The sequence below is a fragment of the Asterias rubens genome, chromosome 21, assembly GCF_902459465.1.
Source record: "Asterias rubens chromosome 21, eAstRub1.3, whole genome shotgun sequence".
In the NCBI taxonomy this organism is placed as follows: domain Eukaryota; kingdom Metazoa; phylum Echinodermata; class Asteroidea; order Forcipulatida; family Asteriidae; genus Asterias; species Asterias rubens.
The window spans coordinates 10,969,812-10,989,844 of NC_047082.1; the positions used below are offsets into that span (position 1 = coordinate 10,969,812).

The 20,033-nt window shown below is 39.1% G+C and overlaps 1 protein-coding gene across 5 annotated transcripts; it reads right to left on the reverse strand.

Annotated features, from left to right (window-relative positions):
* Positions 1-1,616: 1,616 nt before the first annotated feature.
* LOC117304520 (uncharacterized peptidase C1-like protein F26E4.3) lies at positions 1,617-17,648 on the reverse strand. Of its 5 annotated transcripts, none has more exons than XM_033789034.1 (11): positions 17,633-17,648; positions 17,426-17,486; positions 10,784-11,089; positions 9,845-9,911; positions 8,267-8,368; positions 6,687-6,919; positions 5,213-5,363; positions 4,454-4,619; positions 3,750-3,795; positions 2,957-3,129; positions 1,617-2,002 (listed from the first exon to the last, which is right to left on the reverse strand). In XM_033789034.1, exons 3-11 carry the CDS (start codon positions 11,076-11,078, stop codon positions 1,865-1,867), a joined length of 1,371 nt encoding a protein of 456 aa, XP_033644925.1. In that variant the 5' UTR covers positions 11,079-11,089; positions 17,426-17,486; positions 17,633-17,648; the 3' UTR covers positions 1,617-1,864. The 5 variants fall into 5 exon arrangements, with proteins under 5 accessions (XP_033644925.1, XP_033644924.1, XP_033644923.1 ...); XM_033789033.1 differs by lacking the exon at positions 17,633-17,648 and adding an exon at positions 14,736-14,817 and having other exon boundaries at positions 17,426-17,555; XM_033789032.1 differs by lacking the exon at positions 17,633-17,648 and having other exon boundaries at positions 17,426-17,555.
* Between the last annotated feature and the right edge of the window lie 2,385 nt (positions 17,649-20,033).

Sequence of the window (20,033 nt, forward strand, 5' to 3'; positions counted from 1 at the left end):
CCCCGAGCGCGTACGCAAACCACAGTCAGGCAATGTTGTAAAAACAACCGCGGGCCAATCTAGCCTGCGCCAAATCCAAAGCCGAATCAGCGGTTTCATAAAAGGCCTATATCGAGCCTTTGACCTTTTTAAAGCAATCGCACAACATCAGTAAACAGCATTGTTCAATAGCCTACACTTCGTGTATCACAACTTGTATATAAAATAACAAACCTGTGGAAATTTAGGCTCAATCGGTCATCAGAGTCGGGAGAAAATAACGGGAAAACCCACCCTTGTTTCCGCACGTTTCGCCGTGTCATGACATGTGTTTAAAATAAATCCGTAATTCCCGATGTCGAGAATTGATAATTGTTTTAATGTTTTCCCAAAAAGTAAAGCATTTCATGGAATAATATTTCAAGAGAAGTCTTTCACCATTACCTTCTGTAAACCCTGTAAGTTATTTGTAAATATGTGAACTTTTAATTTTGTTCCGTTCAGAAAGTGTTCAATGGCTTTAAGTATGACTCCTCGTGATGATCAGATGGAAAAAAGGCGAATCTCTGTCCAACCTTTTGGGTAATTATTGATTACCATCAAAGTGGCATCTCATACCTTGACCTGACTCTTACAATTACCCCCTTTCATTTTCGATATGTTCTTACCACTGGGAACTATTTGTTAATATTCTCACCAAGGAATGTCTGTTAAGCTTCTGAAATTACCATAAAACTTCATTATAATCATTATTTACATGATTTAATTGTTAGTAAGTTGTAAGTACTTTAGTTGTTCAGTTTTACCTATCATTGGCAGCAAGAATACTGAAGTGGTTTTTCCATTTGTTTTATTAACATCGTAATATTGTCAAGAGTAAAAAATGTATATTACTGTACTTAAGTATGAAGAGTTAAGAAAAATATATACAACTCACAATGGACAAAAATAGTGATTTCTAACCGTAATTTATCATTTAAAGTATTAATTGTTCAATATCTTAAAACTTAAGGGGAACTTGAAATAGACAGTAAAAAGTAAAAAGACTATATACCCCCCCCCCCCTATATATGCGCACATGTAGTGCATACGACTGTAATCGTGTCATCACATCAACACAGTTTTCGACTAAACACATGTTATGACTTGCTCCAGTCTGCACTGTGCTACGAAAACTGCTGTTGGTAACCAGCGATGCGACCATGCCGGTGTGGCGGGAGATTCTGTTCCCCCGGAGATTCGGTCACCCTATATGGCAAACTGTGTATACACTTAATTGGTGTTTGAAGCTTTGCATGGTGTGGCGAATAAGAGTAACTATAAATATAAATATCAATAGTGAACTTGCGGGTACAGTGGTGGCTGTGAAAAGAGCCGGTTTGGTCTCGACGTTTCGAACAGTATAATATGCTCGTCTTCAGGAGCCAGTGGGGTGAAAACAAACTCCTTCTGTGTACAAACTGCTTCTGATAGCGCCCTCTTTTGAATCAACCTCCTAAGTTCATTTTAACCTCCCATTGGGGGACCGAATCTCCGGTAGTCTTGGCCCAAGACAATGGTGTTTGATATTGGATAGTGTACTACGTGCGGTTGATCGCCAAAGCGCGCCCGCCACGGTATGATTTAGTTAATTGGACGGCTTGAAATCTAGACTACACTTTGCGCGTAGTACACTATCCAGAATCAAGCACCATAGTCTTGGGCCAAGACTAAATCTCCGGAGGAACGAATTCCATGGGACACCGGATACGTTGGTTCCAAATAGTCGTCTATAGTCCAACTGTACGCATAGTTTGGGCAATGGTAGTCAGACTATGGTTATAGTCCTTACGCGAACTTGGCCAAGAATGAAAGAGGTGCAAACTCTCCAAAAGAATTTGCCATCTCAGTGCCTCATCATCTCCATGTCTATGTCGCCCCAGACACCAACTATAAAAGATTCGATGCCGCATTCGTTCTGACCCCGAATGATCCTGAACAGACCGTTTTCACCCCACTGGGTCCCCCAAGAGTTGGCGCAGATCTGCGGTAGAAACAAATGAAGAACGTTGCAAATTAATGACAATTCTATTGTTGTTGTTCACAAAGGCAAACGAAAACTAACATTAAACATGGTTTTAGCTGTTGATCAATTAAGCACTGAAACACTCATAAACATGTGTGCTTTGATTTCAGAGTCAATCGTTTGAAGAAAATGATTAGAAACTGTGGAAGTATATTTAAATTGTTTTATTAATACTAATAACAATATCGAAGTCGTACATAGCGCACGTATCTATCCAACAAGGTACTCAATACACAAACTTTTCAACAAAGATTGTTTTTTTAGGTGATGAATTTTGTCACTCAAATAATTAGCACCTTACATGGAAGGTGAAATGGTGCATACAGCAGCCACAGCCAGGAACACCGAGGCGAACCCCGTCTCTTTTCGATAAGTGCACTGGGTTATGTTACAAGCGTTACATAACACATGGGACCAACGGCTGTACGTCCCATCCAAAGGACGAAGCAATGGCGAAGTGTCTTGCTTAAGGACACAAGTGTGAAGGCTGGGGATTCGAACCCACACTCTGCTGATCAGAAACACCAGAGTTTAAATTCGGTGTCCTTAAGCCGCTCGGCCACGACACTTTCACCAAAGGTTGTTAAATACGTGTTTTGAAGTTGGTATGGATTAGGAGACCGACTCATAGTTCGTCACAACATCGCAAGGTAACATATTTTAGCAATACGACTTATTAAGAAATAATTCTATGACATGTGTTCCAAGTGTTGTTTGAAAATGAAAGATGTCCATGAATTTCATGGCTGAATGAGCTCAAACGGAAGACGAAAAATGCCCTTCTGCCAATATTATGACGAACTGTGGAGGGGGGGGGGGGGATCACTTGTTTTTGTTGATGTGTTTAGTTGTTTAATTATTAGTTGAATGTTGTTATTAGTTAGCCCAGATGTCCCGATATGTCTTACTCACCCAGTACGGCAGCGAGCTGCTAGGATTAGTACGGTCCACACCCCATCCGATGATCCGAACGGAATGGTATCCAGATCTTAGCTTGCCCTTACTGGCACCTTTCACCGCCTCTCGCGTATATTTGTACACACCTCCAGCATACGAGTAAAAATCGTCTTTGACTAAAAATGTCGCTGCAAGAGAGAGGAAGGGGAGAGGGCTGTGTGAGTTTATGTATAAGGATCTCCCCGTGTTAGGGGAATGACAAATTCCTACTATTTAGGCCAGGTTGCGCAAAAGACGGAAAGAAAGTTTTCAATCCCAGTGTTACTTTTGAGCTAGTTATTGTTTAGGTAAGACATAAGACATAAGAAAACTTTATTGATTTTTAACTCCAAGTGAAGAAATTATATTCACACCAAAACAATATTAAAAGGCACCACAAAAGAGGGAAGATACTAAAATAGCACAAGATACAACGCACAAGGTATTTTAGTTAATATTTAATACCCTTGCAAAGCGTTGGGGTTGGTTAATTTGTTGTTTCATTTTAATCGTACAGACTGCAATTTTAAGCCCCCCCCCCCAAAAAAAAAAAAAAAAAAAAAAAAAAAAAAAAAAACACGTCCAATTATGAAACTTTTGCTTCGCAGGTTGTGAACATTCTGAAATTTGTGTTTGTTTAGTGCGTTTGTATGGTAATAAGTTTTCGTCTGAAAATAGCGTAAATGAAGATATTTCTTTAAAAACACGGATACTCCACAATGCACGCCTAAAAACATAGACATTGCATGACCGACAAAGACATACTGACCTTGTACCGGACCGTTCTTGAAGATTTCCGCTTTTATATCAGATTCCTGGTAAGAAATAACAAATATAATTATAATAAAAATCACATTCCGAAACTACCCCATGAAGACGAGTGTACTAAACGTGGACCTTAGTTTCCTCCCCCAGTTTTCGATAATTGGCAATCAGAATACCATTAGGTAAGGGAGTTATGCAAGATTGTTAAGACTCTAGAACTACATAAACCTTGAACAAAATAAGACATGAATATTCAAGTTCGGTTACAACATACGTCTGCTGGGACCGAAATTGCAAAAACTCTTCCTGACTTAGGAATCATCTTAGGACTTGGGACGGGTTCAATTCCGCTTCAGAGTACGTAGGATGAATGGGAGACTTTGGGACGCTAGGGGGCAGCAGACTTACCAGGTAAATTCCATTTTTTACGTAGTTCTCAGCGTGCGCACATGACCGAGAACAATGGATTTTACCTGTTAAGTCTGCTGCCACCAAGCGTCCCAAAAGTCTCCCATTAAACCCATCCTCGTCCTAACTCGAGTTCGTGAAATCGGCCGCAGGTCTCTCGAGGCCTGACCCGTTGGTGGGTCAGTGTGGCACGGGGTCTATGTCAAAATTTCTCCAAATATGATGTGATCAACAACGAAATCGTTAACAACATTGACAATGCCTATATAAGAACTAAGTTCCATACAATGTATTGTGTACCTTTTCTGATATCCTATAGGGAGGACTTGAGTGATATTTCCCGGATGTTGTGTCATTGTGGGGGCACGGTGTTGACTGGTGACGTGGTAGCATGCAAGGATACCTCTCCATCTTACTGGACTCGTCCATTCCACTCTTATAGGGGTAGCATTTATCAGTGACAACCCTATTATGCAAAATACACCCCATATGGTGGTTTTAATAACGATAGTAAACACACTGAAATCTGAAATAGCACACGAATTCAAAACTATAAGGTGCTTATCACAAGGCGCTTGGGGGAAAAACACCTTTTCGGGTCTAATTATAGTGAACAAAGGTTGATAGAAATACAAACACCTTTTAAGGGCTGAATTTCAGTGAAAACAACATTACATTATAGGCAAACATTGAGCACACGACGATCAATCATCTGCATCGCGTCGGACCCATAATTACTCAATGGAAAGCTTACGTCACAACACATTAAACCAATGAAACTTTGTGCCTGTGAGACCAGTGCGTGCGTTTATGCGATAAAGACAAAGGACCAGGGCAAAATGTCACAGAGCTGCTAAGCACACAAATTTGATTGGTATGAAACTTGTTGCCTATTGCTTGTTACTGGTATTCAGCTGTTGTTTGCTTATCCTGAAAATCACGTGGAAATTTTGTTGGTAATCCTGTTTTTATCAATGAAGAAATCTCATGCTAAGCAAATATGTGTGCTTAATAACAGCTCCTTGAAATTGGGCTCAGTCAGAGAGAACTGTTCCTTACCCATATTTACGCACATAGTACCAGGCCCGGTCCAAGTGTCCACCATCACACCCCCTCTGTCGTCTGGTGTTGCATGACAGAAGATTCTGAGCAGACAAGGGTAGTTTCATATTACCCATAGATTGGATGGCCAAGCGATCAGATGCCACAGCTTTCAAAAAAAATATCAGTAAAACATGGTAAACAATTTTACGAAATTAAACTTTTCATGATCTTCACGAACAAACCACACAACGATTTGCCACCTAAAATTTAATATCTTTTGAGAAACCGGTAATTCAGGGAATTCTGTCCTCATACGGGACATTTACTCGGGCTTGAGGAGGAGGATTCAAAAGACGGCGCTATCAAAAAAAGTTTGTAAACAGGGCCCAATTTCATAGAGCTGCTTAAGCACAAAATTGTGCATAAGCAAACAAATCATTGCTTAGTAAAATCAGATAACCGGCCAAGACTCCACTCAATTGTTATGCTAAGTAAACAACAGCTAAATACAAGTCACAAGCAATGTATATTGCATGAAATTCTGGCCATTAACATGTGTAAAATAAGCGAGCTATTTTCGTGCTTAAGCAGTTTTTTTGCTTAGGCAGCTCTATGAAATTGGCCCCTGTTCGCAACATTGGGGGACCGAAATCACGGGGGGGGGGGTGACCGAATCCACGGGGGGGGGGGGGGCAAAAATATCCTGCCACACCGGAAGTGTCGTTTGTTTTTTCTGTTTCTTTTTTACTTTTAGTTGTAATTTCTGTTTAATGTACTTTTCTCAAAAAAAAAAAAAAGGCTTTTTAGATATGTGGAGTGGTTCATTCTATGAAATTAAGGAATGTGACTCCCCTAGCGCATAAAATTTTGGGTGGGTCATATAGTCATTGAATGATTTGTTAATGGAAAGGTACACGTTTGGTAATTACTCAAAACAAATGTTAACTTAAAAACTTACTTTGTACTAAACGAGCGTTGAAGAGCTGTTGATAACACAAAACACTGTGAGAAACGGCTCCCTCTGAAGTAGCATAGATTTTGAGAAAGAGGTAATTTCTTACTAAAATAATATTAAAGACTTCAAGCCAGAAGTCTTTATGTGCGCGCGTAAGCGAGCGTACTTGCACTGAACCTAAAGCAGCATAAATGTTCACGTATTATGATTGCAGCGAATACACCAACGGCCGAACATTTCTCATGTCATTCATGACATGCACTTAGCTTGTAAAACAATTGGTGAACGTGTTCCTTTTGACCAAGGGCGTTTAAATAATTTACTGCAAGGACGGTTTTGCACGGGGCGGACACAACTGCATATGCAAATGTGTCCGGGCGGACACAATTGCGTTATGCAGCAGCGTCCGGGCGGACACGATTGCATATGCAAAACCGTCCGGCGAACATTATTGCATTTGCAATAATGTCCTCCGGATAGTATTGCATAGAGGGCATAATTGCATGCGACACAAGGGTCACTTCCGAAACTTACATGTAGTGGAGACAGCCCACGAACTCCCACAGTTCCCCTGGTCCATTACGTCCTCAATCCACCCTGGCCACTTTTGGCGGGAGTCAAAACTCTCCGGCAGATCTTCCATTTGTTCTATCGCGATCTCTTTCATTCCGGCGACAAAGGGGGCGGGCTTTAGAGTACCGAGACGTCTCCGTACCCCTTCTTCAAGAGTTAAACCCCACAGGAAAGTGTAATTTCGGGCCAACCACCTGTCAACGCGGAAACAGAGGGATTTCATCACAAATTGGATGGTTATGTTTCAACAAAAAATTGTTCAAGTTAATAGTGATAATAATAATAAGACTGGGGTGTTCAAGGCGCAGTTAACTCATCACTCATTCAATTTTGTTTGGAAATTTTGTTTAAAAATGAATGCTCAGTGGCATCAACATTCAACAGGCTTTTTCAAAATAATTGATTCCCAAAGATCGTTCAATATCTGTGTATAGCGCCCTCCTTTGGCGGTAGAAATTGTAGTAGGGTCTAATAATATTGTGAAAATTTTGTTTTGAAAACTCTGAACACTTTGTTTAAAGGTATTGTCTTCACAACTATGGTTGTACCATAATGTTTACCCATTTCCCCTTTACCTATATGCCTCTTTGGGCAGTAGAACCATGTGGACTCAAAGTATCCAGTTTTATTGTGTTCAAACATTGTTGCGGTTTGGCGGTGTTGCGGTTTTTGGCAAACTGTTACTTGTTTTCATTTTTGTTTGCTAAAATGATCTCTATTTAACCTGTAATAGAGATCATTTTGAAAATGGTATGAAATCAGCAAATGAAGTAAACGTTTTCACAGCCTCATGCGCGCTTTAAAACCCAATGTCATGCCGCGCCACGCATCTGGAACACTCCACCACTTAGTCTTCGATCTTGTCTCTGTACCTCAAAATTCAAATCTCTTCTCAAAACTTATCTTATGTCACAGCTTTTCAAGGACTAATTTTGTTGTGTCCGTTTTTCTTTGTTTTTGGTTTTTGGTTTTACTTCGCCTTGAACACACAGCATGGTGAATATGTGCGCATTACAAGTCTTTTTATTATTATTATTATTATTAAAATGAGACAAGCAAAACACACATCTCTCTCAGAAGCGAAACAAAGAAGGCGGTGATTTCAGTCACAGTAACATCTTATGTGATTATAATTCAAGCATCCTTTGCTTAACTTTCAAGGACTTCTAAAAAGCCGTCCACATCATCATCATACGCTTCCCCCTTAACTCCGCCCCTCCCTGAATAATATTACTACTCCTTATGTAATCAGCAAAGCCCCCCCCCCCCTTTTCAGTCCCGAAACTAGTCCATTGAAAACGAGCCAACTTCAGAAAGTGTTTTTGTGGAACAAGGCCACAGCTCCTTTTATTTGTTCCCGGCTTACAGAGACCAAGTGGTCAGTGAAATTATGTTTTTGGTTTTATTGCGCCTTGAACATCCAGTCGGGTGGATATGTGCGCATTACAAGTCTTATTAATATTAATATTATTACTATTATTATGTAGTAATTAACTGCATATTATGGCATTGCAAATTAACCAAGGATGTTGAGTACATACCCGTTACTATCTGAGTTGACTGCATTGATGATTTCTTCCCTAATGAGACAGACCTTGTCCTCGCATTGCAGTTCGTAACCCCCCACATCGAGTAGGCAGGTGCTGTAAGGCAATTATAGCTCTTCTTATTAGCAAACAACCCTTCACTGATAAAATTGTCTGCACAAAACTAAAGTGCAATTTTGTATGGATTTCGTAAACTTCTTTGCCAGGTTTTGAAGCTCCTGGTCAAATAGGGGTGTGTTGATGAAGAGTGGTCAAGTATTTGTTTGCCAAATGAAAGTATTCTTTGTTGTGTTTTGTTTTTAGTTCGGTTCTAAAAAAGGGCATACGCATTTTGTTATTTAATGAACTTCTGATCATTACGTAATGAAATTTCCGTTGATGACCTTGGAGTTTTGAGCGTACGAGTTGTGTTATGTGTAATAATGGTGTGCTTTGGTGCAATGCTTTGTGCTCACTCGAATGGAAGCATACTATAACGAGGAGGTATATTATACGCAAACATACCAAGTGCAAACAATGTGGCATTTCAAGGCACTCCAATGAAATAACATATTAGTTACTGGGTAGAACAATGAGAAGCTGTCCACATATTTTGTTTTACTAAGTTCACAAAACGAAACCAATAGAGAGAGTTTGGGACGCTATGTGGCAGCAGACTCACCAGGTAAGTCCATTGTTCAGGGTTATGTGCACGTGCTTAGGCCCTTTTCGAAACCACGGCTTCGGCCTTTGGATTTGGCTTTGGATTTGGTCTTCCCTTAAGCCCTGAGCGCGTAAACGCAAAGCACGCGCAATAATTTTCAAATGAACCGCGGGGCCATGCTAGCCTGAGCTGAATCCAAAGCCGAAGCCGTCGTTTCAAAAAGGGGCATTAGAACGACGTAAACGATGGAAACTTACCCGGTATTAGTCTGCTGCCACCTATCGTTCAAACGTTACCGATGACAGATAATGTACAGAAAACAGGCTGTACGTATAACGGCATAGAATAGTGGACGGATAATCAGCTAAAACAATAGTGATTCGACGCAATCTTTAAGCTTATCGATTGATAAAGTGTTTACCCGTATTAATACTAAAACCCCGTCGGAAAAGTGTGCAGTTACTCTGTAGTAAAGCTTCTGCTTCCAAACAGTGCTCGGAATTCGGCCGATGTCAACACAGATCCAAATCGGCTTATAGTAAAGATAAGAGGGGGGTAGTCATATAGACCATGCCATGTTTATAAAAGTATCACATTCAGAAGGCAAATTACACTGTAACGAATTGAAATCAGAAAAAAGCGGATCAAGCTTTTTGAGATGTGATCCGTTTCTTCAAGTCTCAAGTTTTTGTCAAGTTTGTAGGGCCTACGCACACTTCATTTCCCAAAACATTTTTACGTTACAGCGTTCCATTTATCTACGTACATACTATGCATGCTGACACAAGATAAAACACGTGATACCATTATTCACATGGTCTATCTTTACATTTCAACATGTTCTATCTTCACTATCTAGAAATCATACAGATATGCCAAAACTGTGGATGTAATGTGATGGTGTTTTTTACTTTTAACATTACACATACCATGTGTTGCAATTGATTTTGATGGAATCTCCTGCGAAGTAGTGTTTTCCTTTGTAAAGACAATCACCTGAAACAATTGTTTGGATGAAACAATAGGTTATTACAAAACAGCGAAGTATGAAGAAGAGGGATATATATACAGATCGCCTTGACAAGTCCTTTGTGCATTTGAAGTGTGACACCTATATAGTTTCATTTCATTTATTCGGGTTGTTTAAGCCAAGGAATCTCGAAAAAGCGAACTTAAAGGAACACGTTGCCTTGGATCGGTCGAGTTGGTCTTTGAAAAGCGTTTGTAACCGTTTCTTATAAAATGAATATGATTTAGAAAGATTTTTTAAAAGTACAATACAATGATCCACACCAATTGCATCGAATTGCGTGGTTTTCCTTTTACTTTGCGAACTAACACGGTCGGCCATATATGGGAGTCAAAAATTTGACTCCCATAAACGGCCGACAGTGTGAGTCGACGAGGAAAACCACGCAATTTCGAGTGATACGTGTGTGGATCATTATATTCTACTTTTAAAACATATTTCTCAGTTATGCATTTTATAACAAACGGTTAAAAACACTTTTCAAAGACCAACTCGACCGATCCAAGGCAACGTGTTCCTTTAATCATTAATAGCCAAGAACCCAAATGGAGAGGAGACAAGTAATGAATTTTAAGATGTGATATGAGAGGAAACCCTTAAGAATTATTCCAGAAAAAAACCTTGCAACCAGGTAGGGACTGAAAACCCAATCCAAATAATGCCCCTGGCGTGATTGGAACCGGGGTCATAATGGTAGAAGCCGAGGCAAGATACCGCTGCGCGAACCCATACTTTCAGTTAAATTCATATATACATTCCATTGAAATTTGGGATATGGGGTAATTAATGCAAAGTAAAACTACTTTTTTTTTATTAATTTTTTTTAAGTAAAGCCTACTTTTGAGAGGATTTGGGCTGAGCGGTGCCACAGTCACCGGCAACGCCGTACAATTGTTGAAAACGTCCGGGCAGCAATCGGGATCTTTGGACCGGAGACAGAACTCGTCGCAGTAGCACAGCGTGTCTCCCCTCGGGACGGTGCACGCATCGTCTCGGCCCGGGCAGCATCCCCCTGGTCTATCGGAGCAAAACTGCGACTGGGCTGGAGTCATCGAGGTTGAGAAGACGAGGGTAAAGACGAAAAGGACGGCTAAGGGGGACTTGTGGGTTGTGGCTGAAATCGTGGTATCCATGTTGTATCTCACTGGAAATAAGAATGGAGACAAGGCAAAGAAATCGTTATGAATTAATTTTGTGTTTAAAGATTATGGTGATCACTCTTCGGTGTTTTTCCTTTCCTTCTTTGTTAACATGTGCACCTCCAACCCCCCCCCCCCAAAAAAAAAAAAATAAATAAATAATAAAATAATAATAATAATAATAATAATAATAATACAAACCAACACACAAAAACCCCAACAAACAAACACAAAACAACACAACAAACACTGCCCCAACGACCCCCAAGCAAACTCCCCCCCCCCCCAGGAAAAACAATACGAACAAACATTCCAACAAACAAACAAACGAGCCAACAAACTCTCACCACACATCGTTCCCCCCAAAAAATTAACAATACAAGCTACAACAAACTGTTCAGCTTCATTACGTGTTTTCTGTTTTACTGTAGAAATAAAAATCGTAAATGGAGAATTATCTCCCCATCGTACCTTCATAAAGAAGCTAACATTGACATCATGTTGATAAGTCTTATAATTAAATGAACATAACTCGTTTGAATTACACTTCCATCTCCAACACGTCATCAATCAAGAACCTACAGAAGATATCAAACGTTGAATTTGGCGCAAATAATGTTAAATTAGCCGTTCGAATACTAGATACACAGCGATATCCCAAACGGAAAGGGTTTTTAAGGATATTTATAAATACCTTACACAAACAAACATTGACGAGAGTTAAATCAAGAGTTTTTTTCTCTCTTTCTTGTCCCCAAGTTGCTTGATTGTATTAATAGGTCATTACGACTAAGGAATGCTGTCGTTTGTCTGCGCTCCCACACATTTTGATAGCCAATTAATTCGCTTCAAATCCCCCTTCGGGGTAAATCCCTGACTTGTTCACCCCGTTGTTGACAACTCTGAACAAAATACAAAACCGCCTCTCGCAAAAATCCAGGCGACGCTGTGCCTTTCTTCCCACACAAAAGGCGAAGTCTGGGTTTTAACCTTTAGGGGTATATACTAAAATACTATTATTCCTCGAACACAAACACCGTGACGACTGCAAAATTGATGTAGAGACGTTAATATAGTGCATGACGCAGGAGCCTACGTGCGCAACACAAAACATTAAACAGTGAAATTAAATATTTAAAACAATGTCTTGTGTACATAAATGCAAGCTAAACAGGAGTTACTGTTACTTTGTTTTTTGAAAGATGTTGCATATTATCTGCAGGCAAGATAAATTAAACATTACAATTGATTAACTCAAATGACATTTCATAATATTTCAACGAGCTCTGTTGATTCACTTTATTTTTTCAAGAAGCATCTGAAAACACACCGTTTGGCTGTTTGATTTTAGTTTGCATAATGTTTCATCGTTTCCTTGTCTCTATCACAAACCGCTGTGGTCTTGATGAAATGGCGGTATATAAGACATTTTTGTATGTATGTATGGGTGTATGTATGTGTGTATGTGTGTATGTATGTAAGTATGTATGTATGTATGTATGTATGTCTGTCTGTCTGTCTGTCTGTCTGTCTGTCTGTCTGTCTGTCTGAGGTTATAGAGACTTTCAACCCATTCTCCACTTTATCAAGGACTATCTGTGGGAAACTGAGCGTTCCACAAAAAATGTCTGTCAATAAAAACAATCTTCCCGAAGGCAAACTTCCACAGGGGGGATATAAACAACAACATGGCAACAACCAACCTCTCTAATACAATGGTTTATGACGTTGTTGATCAAGAACTGAACAAATCAGTAAATTGCGATTCAGTTTAGACGACATTACTTGTGAACCGAATGTGACATTGTAGCTTTAGAATGTTAACCTTCTCGTTATTTGTCTACTATTATCTTTCGCTGCATTTCAAGAACAGCATTTAATCGAGATACCTCGACAGTGGAATCTTTTATCTAACAATGGAATGTCAATCCCATCATTATGTCAAAGCTGATGTGCAAATATGTTCAGATAATCATCCATGGATCTAACGTACTATCTAACCTTTTATTGTACTTAAGACCCATCGATGACTTATCATTTATTGATAATCGAAAATATCAACAGCTTCATGGAAAACCGTATATTAGACTCTAGATCTGAAGATCTGACTTAATATTTTTACCGCTCATTTGTTCATTTTTTTATGTTAACAAAAAACGTAAACAATAAAAAGGAGTAATAATCGTGTGGTTAAGTTTGTGAGAACTTGAAATATAAAACCAATGCCCTAACTAATGTAATTGGCCTATTGTGGGCAGGACAAGCAGTGACAATAACCATATTAAAGGCAGTGGACACTATTGGTAATTACTCAAAATAATTATTAACATAAAACCTTACTTGGTAACGACTAATAGAGAGAGGTTGATAGTATAATACTTTGTAAGAAACGGCTCTCTCTGGATTGACGTATAGTTTTCGTGAAAGAAGTCATTTTCCATGAATTTGATTTCGAGACCTCAGATTTAGAATTTGAGGGCACGAAATCAAGCATATGAAAACACACAATTTCGTGTGACAAGGGTGGTTTTTTACAATTACCAATAGAGTCCACTGCCTTTAAATAAACCGTCTAACTTAAAGGGTTTCAAAATTACACTGAATATAACAATTATCTTGATCAATTTTTGTCATGACTAATTTGTTCAAATCATTACAAGAAAGTGTATCGAGCAGAGACGACTGACTGAAAATTTCAAAACCTTTCGTGAATTTGAATGTGAAGTTTGGCATTTGCGGAGACTTCAAGTTATATGTTGTGATCTGTTGTCTAGTTACTGTTATGTGTCTATTCGTGGTGCAACAAAATCCGAACTTGTTGCTAGAGGCGGAATTGCAGCAAATGTAATATATACATAAGTCATTTGGAATGCAAAACAAAATGGCAAATCCAAGATAAAATGAGAATAACTTTCAAAACAATTCCATGCAAATAAGTATACCAGATACAACTATAATACAGTATGTACAGGCTAATGAGTGTTTTGAAACAAAAACAATGACAAATATGTGACAATAAAGTTTCCCCTTTATAAAACTTATTACAAATAACACAATATATAACATATAACAACATATAACTCATTATATATAACAACAATAAACTAATCACTAAAATTAGTTTGAAGATGAACAAATAGTGGACATAACCACAAAGTTACAAGTATATTCAAAAGCTATACAGACAAAGATAAAAACATACCTCAATTGCATGGTGTTTAAAATAACTAATCAACTAATCTATTAACGTTCCAGTTGTTCCTTCATATTTGTTTTAATTTTTCCCCAAAACAAAACAATGTTCACACTTGCAACCCATCTTTTTAATACCAACAACTTTTACCTTTTGTGTCTAACGTCAGAGTCAAACAAAGTGGTGTTCCCAAAGTAATGCTGTATAGTCGGGTGCGGTACTCGCTAAATAAGACTTCATCAAAGCACAGTTTTCAAAACTAAGCCCGGCTCCTTACTCCCCAGGGGCTCGCTACTTAGTGCACCTCTCACTGAAAACTCACACACCCACCCTGACTGCAAAGTTTCAACACTCGGATTGCTTCTGTGCGAACGGTAGTGACTACAACGAACTAATAATCCCTTATTTAGGCCACTAATCCCAAAGTATACTTTTATTAATATCTGCTAGCAGTTTACCGTTGTACGCTGATTACGTGCTGCATGAAGAACCAGTCGAAAGAGGTCGAGCTTGTGCAAATAAACGATTTGGCTTGTTGTGCTGAAATAGAAACACAGATCAACTGACATTGCAGGCTTTTGTTGCAAGTTGTTTCGTTCTTGAGTGGGGGGAACAAAACACGGGGTCCTTCATGAAAAAGGGTTCACCGTAAATAAGGGCCAAAGGTAAACTCTACAACTCAACTCAAGAACCACGAGAGGCTTTCTGTATGCGAAATGGAATATTGATTGAAAATCCGAGTCAAAAAAAGTCAACCCAGATTTTATTGATGATAAAATGGCTCACATTGTTCAGTAAATGTCAATATAAATTGCTCATTTTTTAGACTTTTATTGTGGATTTAGTTTCAAGTTGCTTACGTATTCAATCGATCACGTTCTCTTGGTTTTATTGTTGCAATGTCATTGGTCATAAATCATTCCTTTTGTGTCGTAGTACAAAGCACTAAATGCCATCAGGAGTCCTCCTTGAAATAGACTCTACAATTTGTATAGATGCTTAATAAGCCTATCCAAATAGTTGAATATCTATTGAAAACTACTCAGGATTGTTCGTCAAAATTTTGAAAACTTCCAGAGTCTACTCTACACAAAGGTATGCTTCATATGATTCATTACAGGAATGCATTCGAATGGTATGATACCTTTTGAAGGAACACCTTTTGTTGAATCTCAAAAACAGGTTCAAACCAGTGCCAACCCCTTCCCGATTATTAAAACGCAGAGGTAACCCACGGTGAACGAGGGATTGGGGAGAGGGGATGGGGCACGTACTGCCCTCCCCAATTTAGGCAAGGAAGTGGGGGGGGGGTGTGGCGTTGGGCATAATACGAAACAAGAGACAGATGGCAAGAAAGCAAAATATCCGGTGTTGTTGAGAAATTGGAACACGGCGGTGTAACATTTTTGGCAAAACAACCCCTCTGCCCCCCCCCCCCCCCCCGCCACCCATCAACCAACGAGTCCCCATGCCCATGAGCTAAACACATAACTTCAGTATTTTACTCTAAGGTCACATCCGATTGGGGAGGATAATGACAATAGATGTCACCCGTCAGGTTGTGAAGATCATCTGCCAACCTATAAATCAAACAAACCTTATTATCATTTGAAAAGCTGCTACGCCTAGCGAAGGAATTTCACGCTAACCTTCCATTCCCTAATCTGGTTTACACCCAAGGATGCACGGACACTGCATGTGTCCAAAACAAGTTTCCAGAATGAACTATCAATAACAACAACCGTCGAAGGTGGCTCAAACAAAACAAACATATTTCATATGTCTAAACTTTTCAAATTGAAAATAATATATCCAGGACACCTATAAAGAATGAAATGCGTTTTGCCTCCACAAATAAAAACAAATATTTCTGAATGTGAATGTACACAATGTTATCGTGGACAAACACGATTAGTCCAACATGTATTGTGTACGTACACGACCAGTCCAAATGTATCGTGTACGTATACGATCAAATCAAATGTATCGTGTACGTACACAATCAATCCAAATGTATCGTGTACGTACACTATAGCTTATCTTGTATGTACATACTACATAATAAGATATCATGTAACTACATGCTAAATTATTATGTACGTACATACAAGATAAATCCAAACTTATCGTGTACGTACACGATAAGAAAGATTTTGTTTTATTCATGTGGCGGCTTCGCTTTGGTAACAAAGCCACCTGGGGTCGATTTCACAAAGAGTTAGGACTAGTCCTTACTTAGGACTAGTCCTAGGAGATATACAAATTGCACGGATAGTCCTAAGTTAGGACGAGTAACTAGTCCTAACTCGAGATAAGACTAGTCCTAACTCTTTGTGAAATCCACCCCAGCACCCTACTGTCATTTTATTTTCTCTATATGAGGAAATTGTTTCACGCGTCAATTGCTAATGTCCTAATCCTTGTTCCAGTCCCTCTCAATTGAACGATGCAGGGTCTTTTGAAATTGGTGTCTGAGTGGGTCTGTAACCCTTTCATCGCACACAGCTAATACCCCTCTACTTAAAAGGTTGCAGATTGCATATCCTCTACATTAGGCACATTCCATAAGAGATTATATTATTTTATCCTTTGTTGTCAAAAGTTAACAGACCTCTGGCTGGCTTTTATAGTTGGCATGAGTTGCAAATTTTTATTGTAGAAGTGTTGTAGTACTCATAGTAATAGTCACGGGTATGTATAAATCCAAAGTCTCCCCTAAACCACATGCGGGAACCATATTGATCCAAGCTTTATTGGTACTTCTCGAAGAGTTTATCAAAGTCTTAAGTTACTTGATCATCTTAGTAAATCCATTGCAAAGCAAAGCAAAAAAAAAAAAAAAATCGCATTAGAGAATTGGATAAAAAATTTCTTGGTAAGCAAGCCTCATTTTTATTTATTTATCTTTTGTTTGTATGGTATGTTTTACTTAAGCTATTGATGTTCATCACTTAATGTGTCCATATCATTATGTTTCCACTCCACGTGTGTCGATGTTTTTCCCTCCGCTGCTGTTCTCGTAAGAAACAACTTCATCGTTTTAAAACAATTGATCAATATTTCCATACAGCACTTGAAACAACGTACATGTACTGTTTTAGAATCGAGTAAAGTGATTCAGGTTCATTAACTAATTATATCACCTTACCTTGTTTTACGTCAAACACACGTCATCAATTCTCCTGACTGAATGCGATTCTCATGAACATCTGCATATGCGACAAACAGAACAGCATCAGCTAATACTCTAGTGCACACAGTCGTGTCCCCATTGCCCTTCCTTGTATCTATCCCAAGGCCGACTGAGCTACCTAGTTATACAGATGTTCTTAGACCCATTGTTAAACGTACCCACCTGTCTAACAAACCATTTGTGTATGTTGTGCTGGTGGGGGTATTTACGGTATGTGCAACATATTTGTCCATCAAGGTTTTTCCGAGGTTGGCCTCTCTCGTGTAAACATTGCATAACAATTGGGTTTCAAAAGAAGGCCAAGTAGCCCCCCTCCCCCTATTTGCCCGAACTTTAGCTCCCCCTCAACCCCTCTTCTGGGTCGTACGTACGTATACGCTATGCTCTCAGTTAATTTTTCTCGGCCTTGTCATGGAGAGCAGGGCCCACTTTCATGGCTCTACTAACCGCCGCTTACCTGCTAACCTGTAAGCGTATAATGCATAGTAAAGTGGAGCAAAGAGCTTCCGTAAGCGCTGATTTTTGTTTGCTTACGGTAAGCCATGAAGTTGGGCCCAGTTTGGCGGGCATGTTGGACGTTGCCAATAAGCGCCCGTAACCTTCTTCGAGATTGCAGAAGTGGTCGCCTGTAAAATTGCCCGTTTGTATACAGCCTTCAACGTCGCTAAAATCGACTGAGCCTCCTCTGCTCGAGTGTGGTTTTTCGCTCGGGTAGGCATACATAGCCTGTCTTTGATATGACTCCAAAAGTCTTCCAGATATGTTCCAGCCGTAAAACGGTAGTACGCTGGAAAAAATTATTTTCGCTAATTACGTGATACTTTTTTTTTTTTGCTCACAGCTAACCTTCTAAACAAATTTTACGTATGATTGTATACACCACTATATTGCGTTAACGGTGAGCCAGTGTGTCCCTTTAAAAGCCTACTAGAGATAGGGAAAAAAGGTCCATCCTGCGAAATGATATTGTAGGAAGTGCTCTTTTTGGTCAGACATCAACCGAAGTGTGTCGAAAAATTGTGAATCTCCAAAGATCGCCTGCAAGCGATTTTGTTTATTCGTTTGATTGCTGCTCTCAACACGGCCAGATTTTAATAATAATAATAATAAAAATAATAATAAATATAATATTATTATTATCTCAACACGGCCAGATTTTAGTCACAGAGAGTTGCAGCAGCTCAACTTGTATCCTCGAAATATGAGTAAAGTTGTTTATGTGTGTGCACTGGTCTGAACACATAACGGTGGGTTAGCGAATTTTGCATTCAATTGGAGTCGTTAAGTTATCTAATATTATTGATGTTTCAGAGGTAAACAACAATAATAGCTCCTGAGGCATTATGAGATACCGTGTAAGTACACCCATTACACTCAAACAAAACAAGGTCGTGTCTCGATCTGTCTATTCCCCCAGAAAGCCAACAATAAGACTGTCACTTTATATTAGCTTTTGTTGACCTTGTGTACTCGCCAAAGAATTTCCTAACGACGTAATGCGAGGTTTGTACATTGATTATCAAAAGATTTGTGCATTATGTCAAATCATACACTCTGGCATGGCATTATCTCCCATTATATGCGTCCTAGCTTCCCCTATTGTGTAATTCAACCTCATCCACCTCATCAATACTTGTTTTTTTATAATTGCTGCTCTGCCATCTTGTCGCTAATATTATGAACTCGTTGTGTCATGTCTTATGTTCGTCTGTTCTTTTGTCTGCATGTCTGTCTGTTTGGTTCTGTTTATTTTGTTGTCATGCCGTTTTGTACAAGCATCTGCTTACCGAACGTCCTCATACTCTATTTATTACATTTATGTTTACTGTTTACTGTTATTTTGCTTTACTCCGTAGTTCATGTAATTGTTGATATTTTCCATGGAAGTATGGAAATAAATGTGTATTTGAATTTAATTTAATTGAATGTGTAGCAGTAACTGAAAGTCAAAAGGAAAACGAGTTGTTCAATTACACTTAAAGGCACTGGAAACTTTTGGAAACTACTCAAACATTGTTGTTAGCATATAAACTTCTTGGTGAGAAGCAATGGAGTGGTGATGATAGAATAAAACATTGTGAGAAACGCAGTCTGAAGTAACGTAGTTGCCGAGAAGAGGTAACTTCTCACTCGAGTATTATGTATCTGATGCAACAATCTATCAAGTCGAGCGCCATCTCGAGAAGCTCAAGCCTGCTCAGTGATTTTTCTCCTGATGTTCCGGTCCAGCATGCAACAAGTGTGTTTTTTATTTCAATATTTTCTTGCAAATCCGATTACCAATTGATTTCCTGATTTAGAAAACGAAAAATCCCCATTGAAAAGCACTACGACAGTGGCAAAGTACAATGAACAGAATAAAACAAAATTTCCACCCGTCTGGACGGTTCTTATTTTGGAAGAGCGCCCTCAATGTGTCAACGTTTATATACAATTTGCACATTTTTGAAGTAATGGTATCAATTCTTGCAGCACCAAAACTTAAAACTCCTGGAAAGAAGACTTAACATTCCCTTTACTTGTACATTGTACGTCTCTTAGATTTGAACATTGGGGCTTTCAA

Coding starts and splice junctions, on each gene's coding strand:
- LOC117304520 (XM_033789034.1), bottom strand. CDS start 11,078: ATGGATACCACGATTTCAGCCACAACCCACAAGTCCCCCTTAGCCGTC. Junction 9,912..10,783: donor CAGCCCAAATCCTCTCAAAA/GTAGGCTTTACT, acceptor CAATTGTTTCAG/GTGATTGTCTTTACAAAGGA. Junction 3,130..3,749: donor CAAGAACGGTCCGGTACAAG/GTCAGTATGTCT, acceptor TCTCTCTTGCAG/CGACATTTTTAGTCAAAGAC.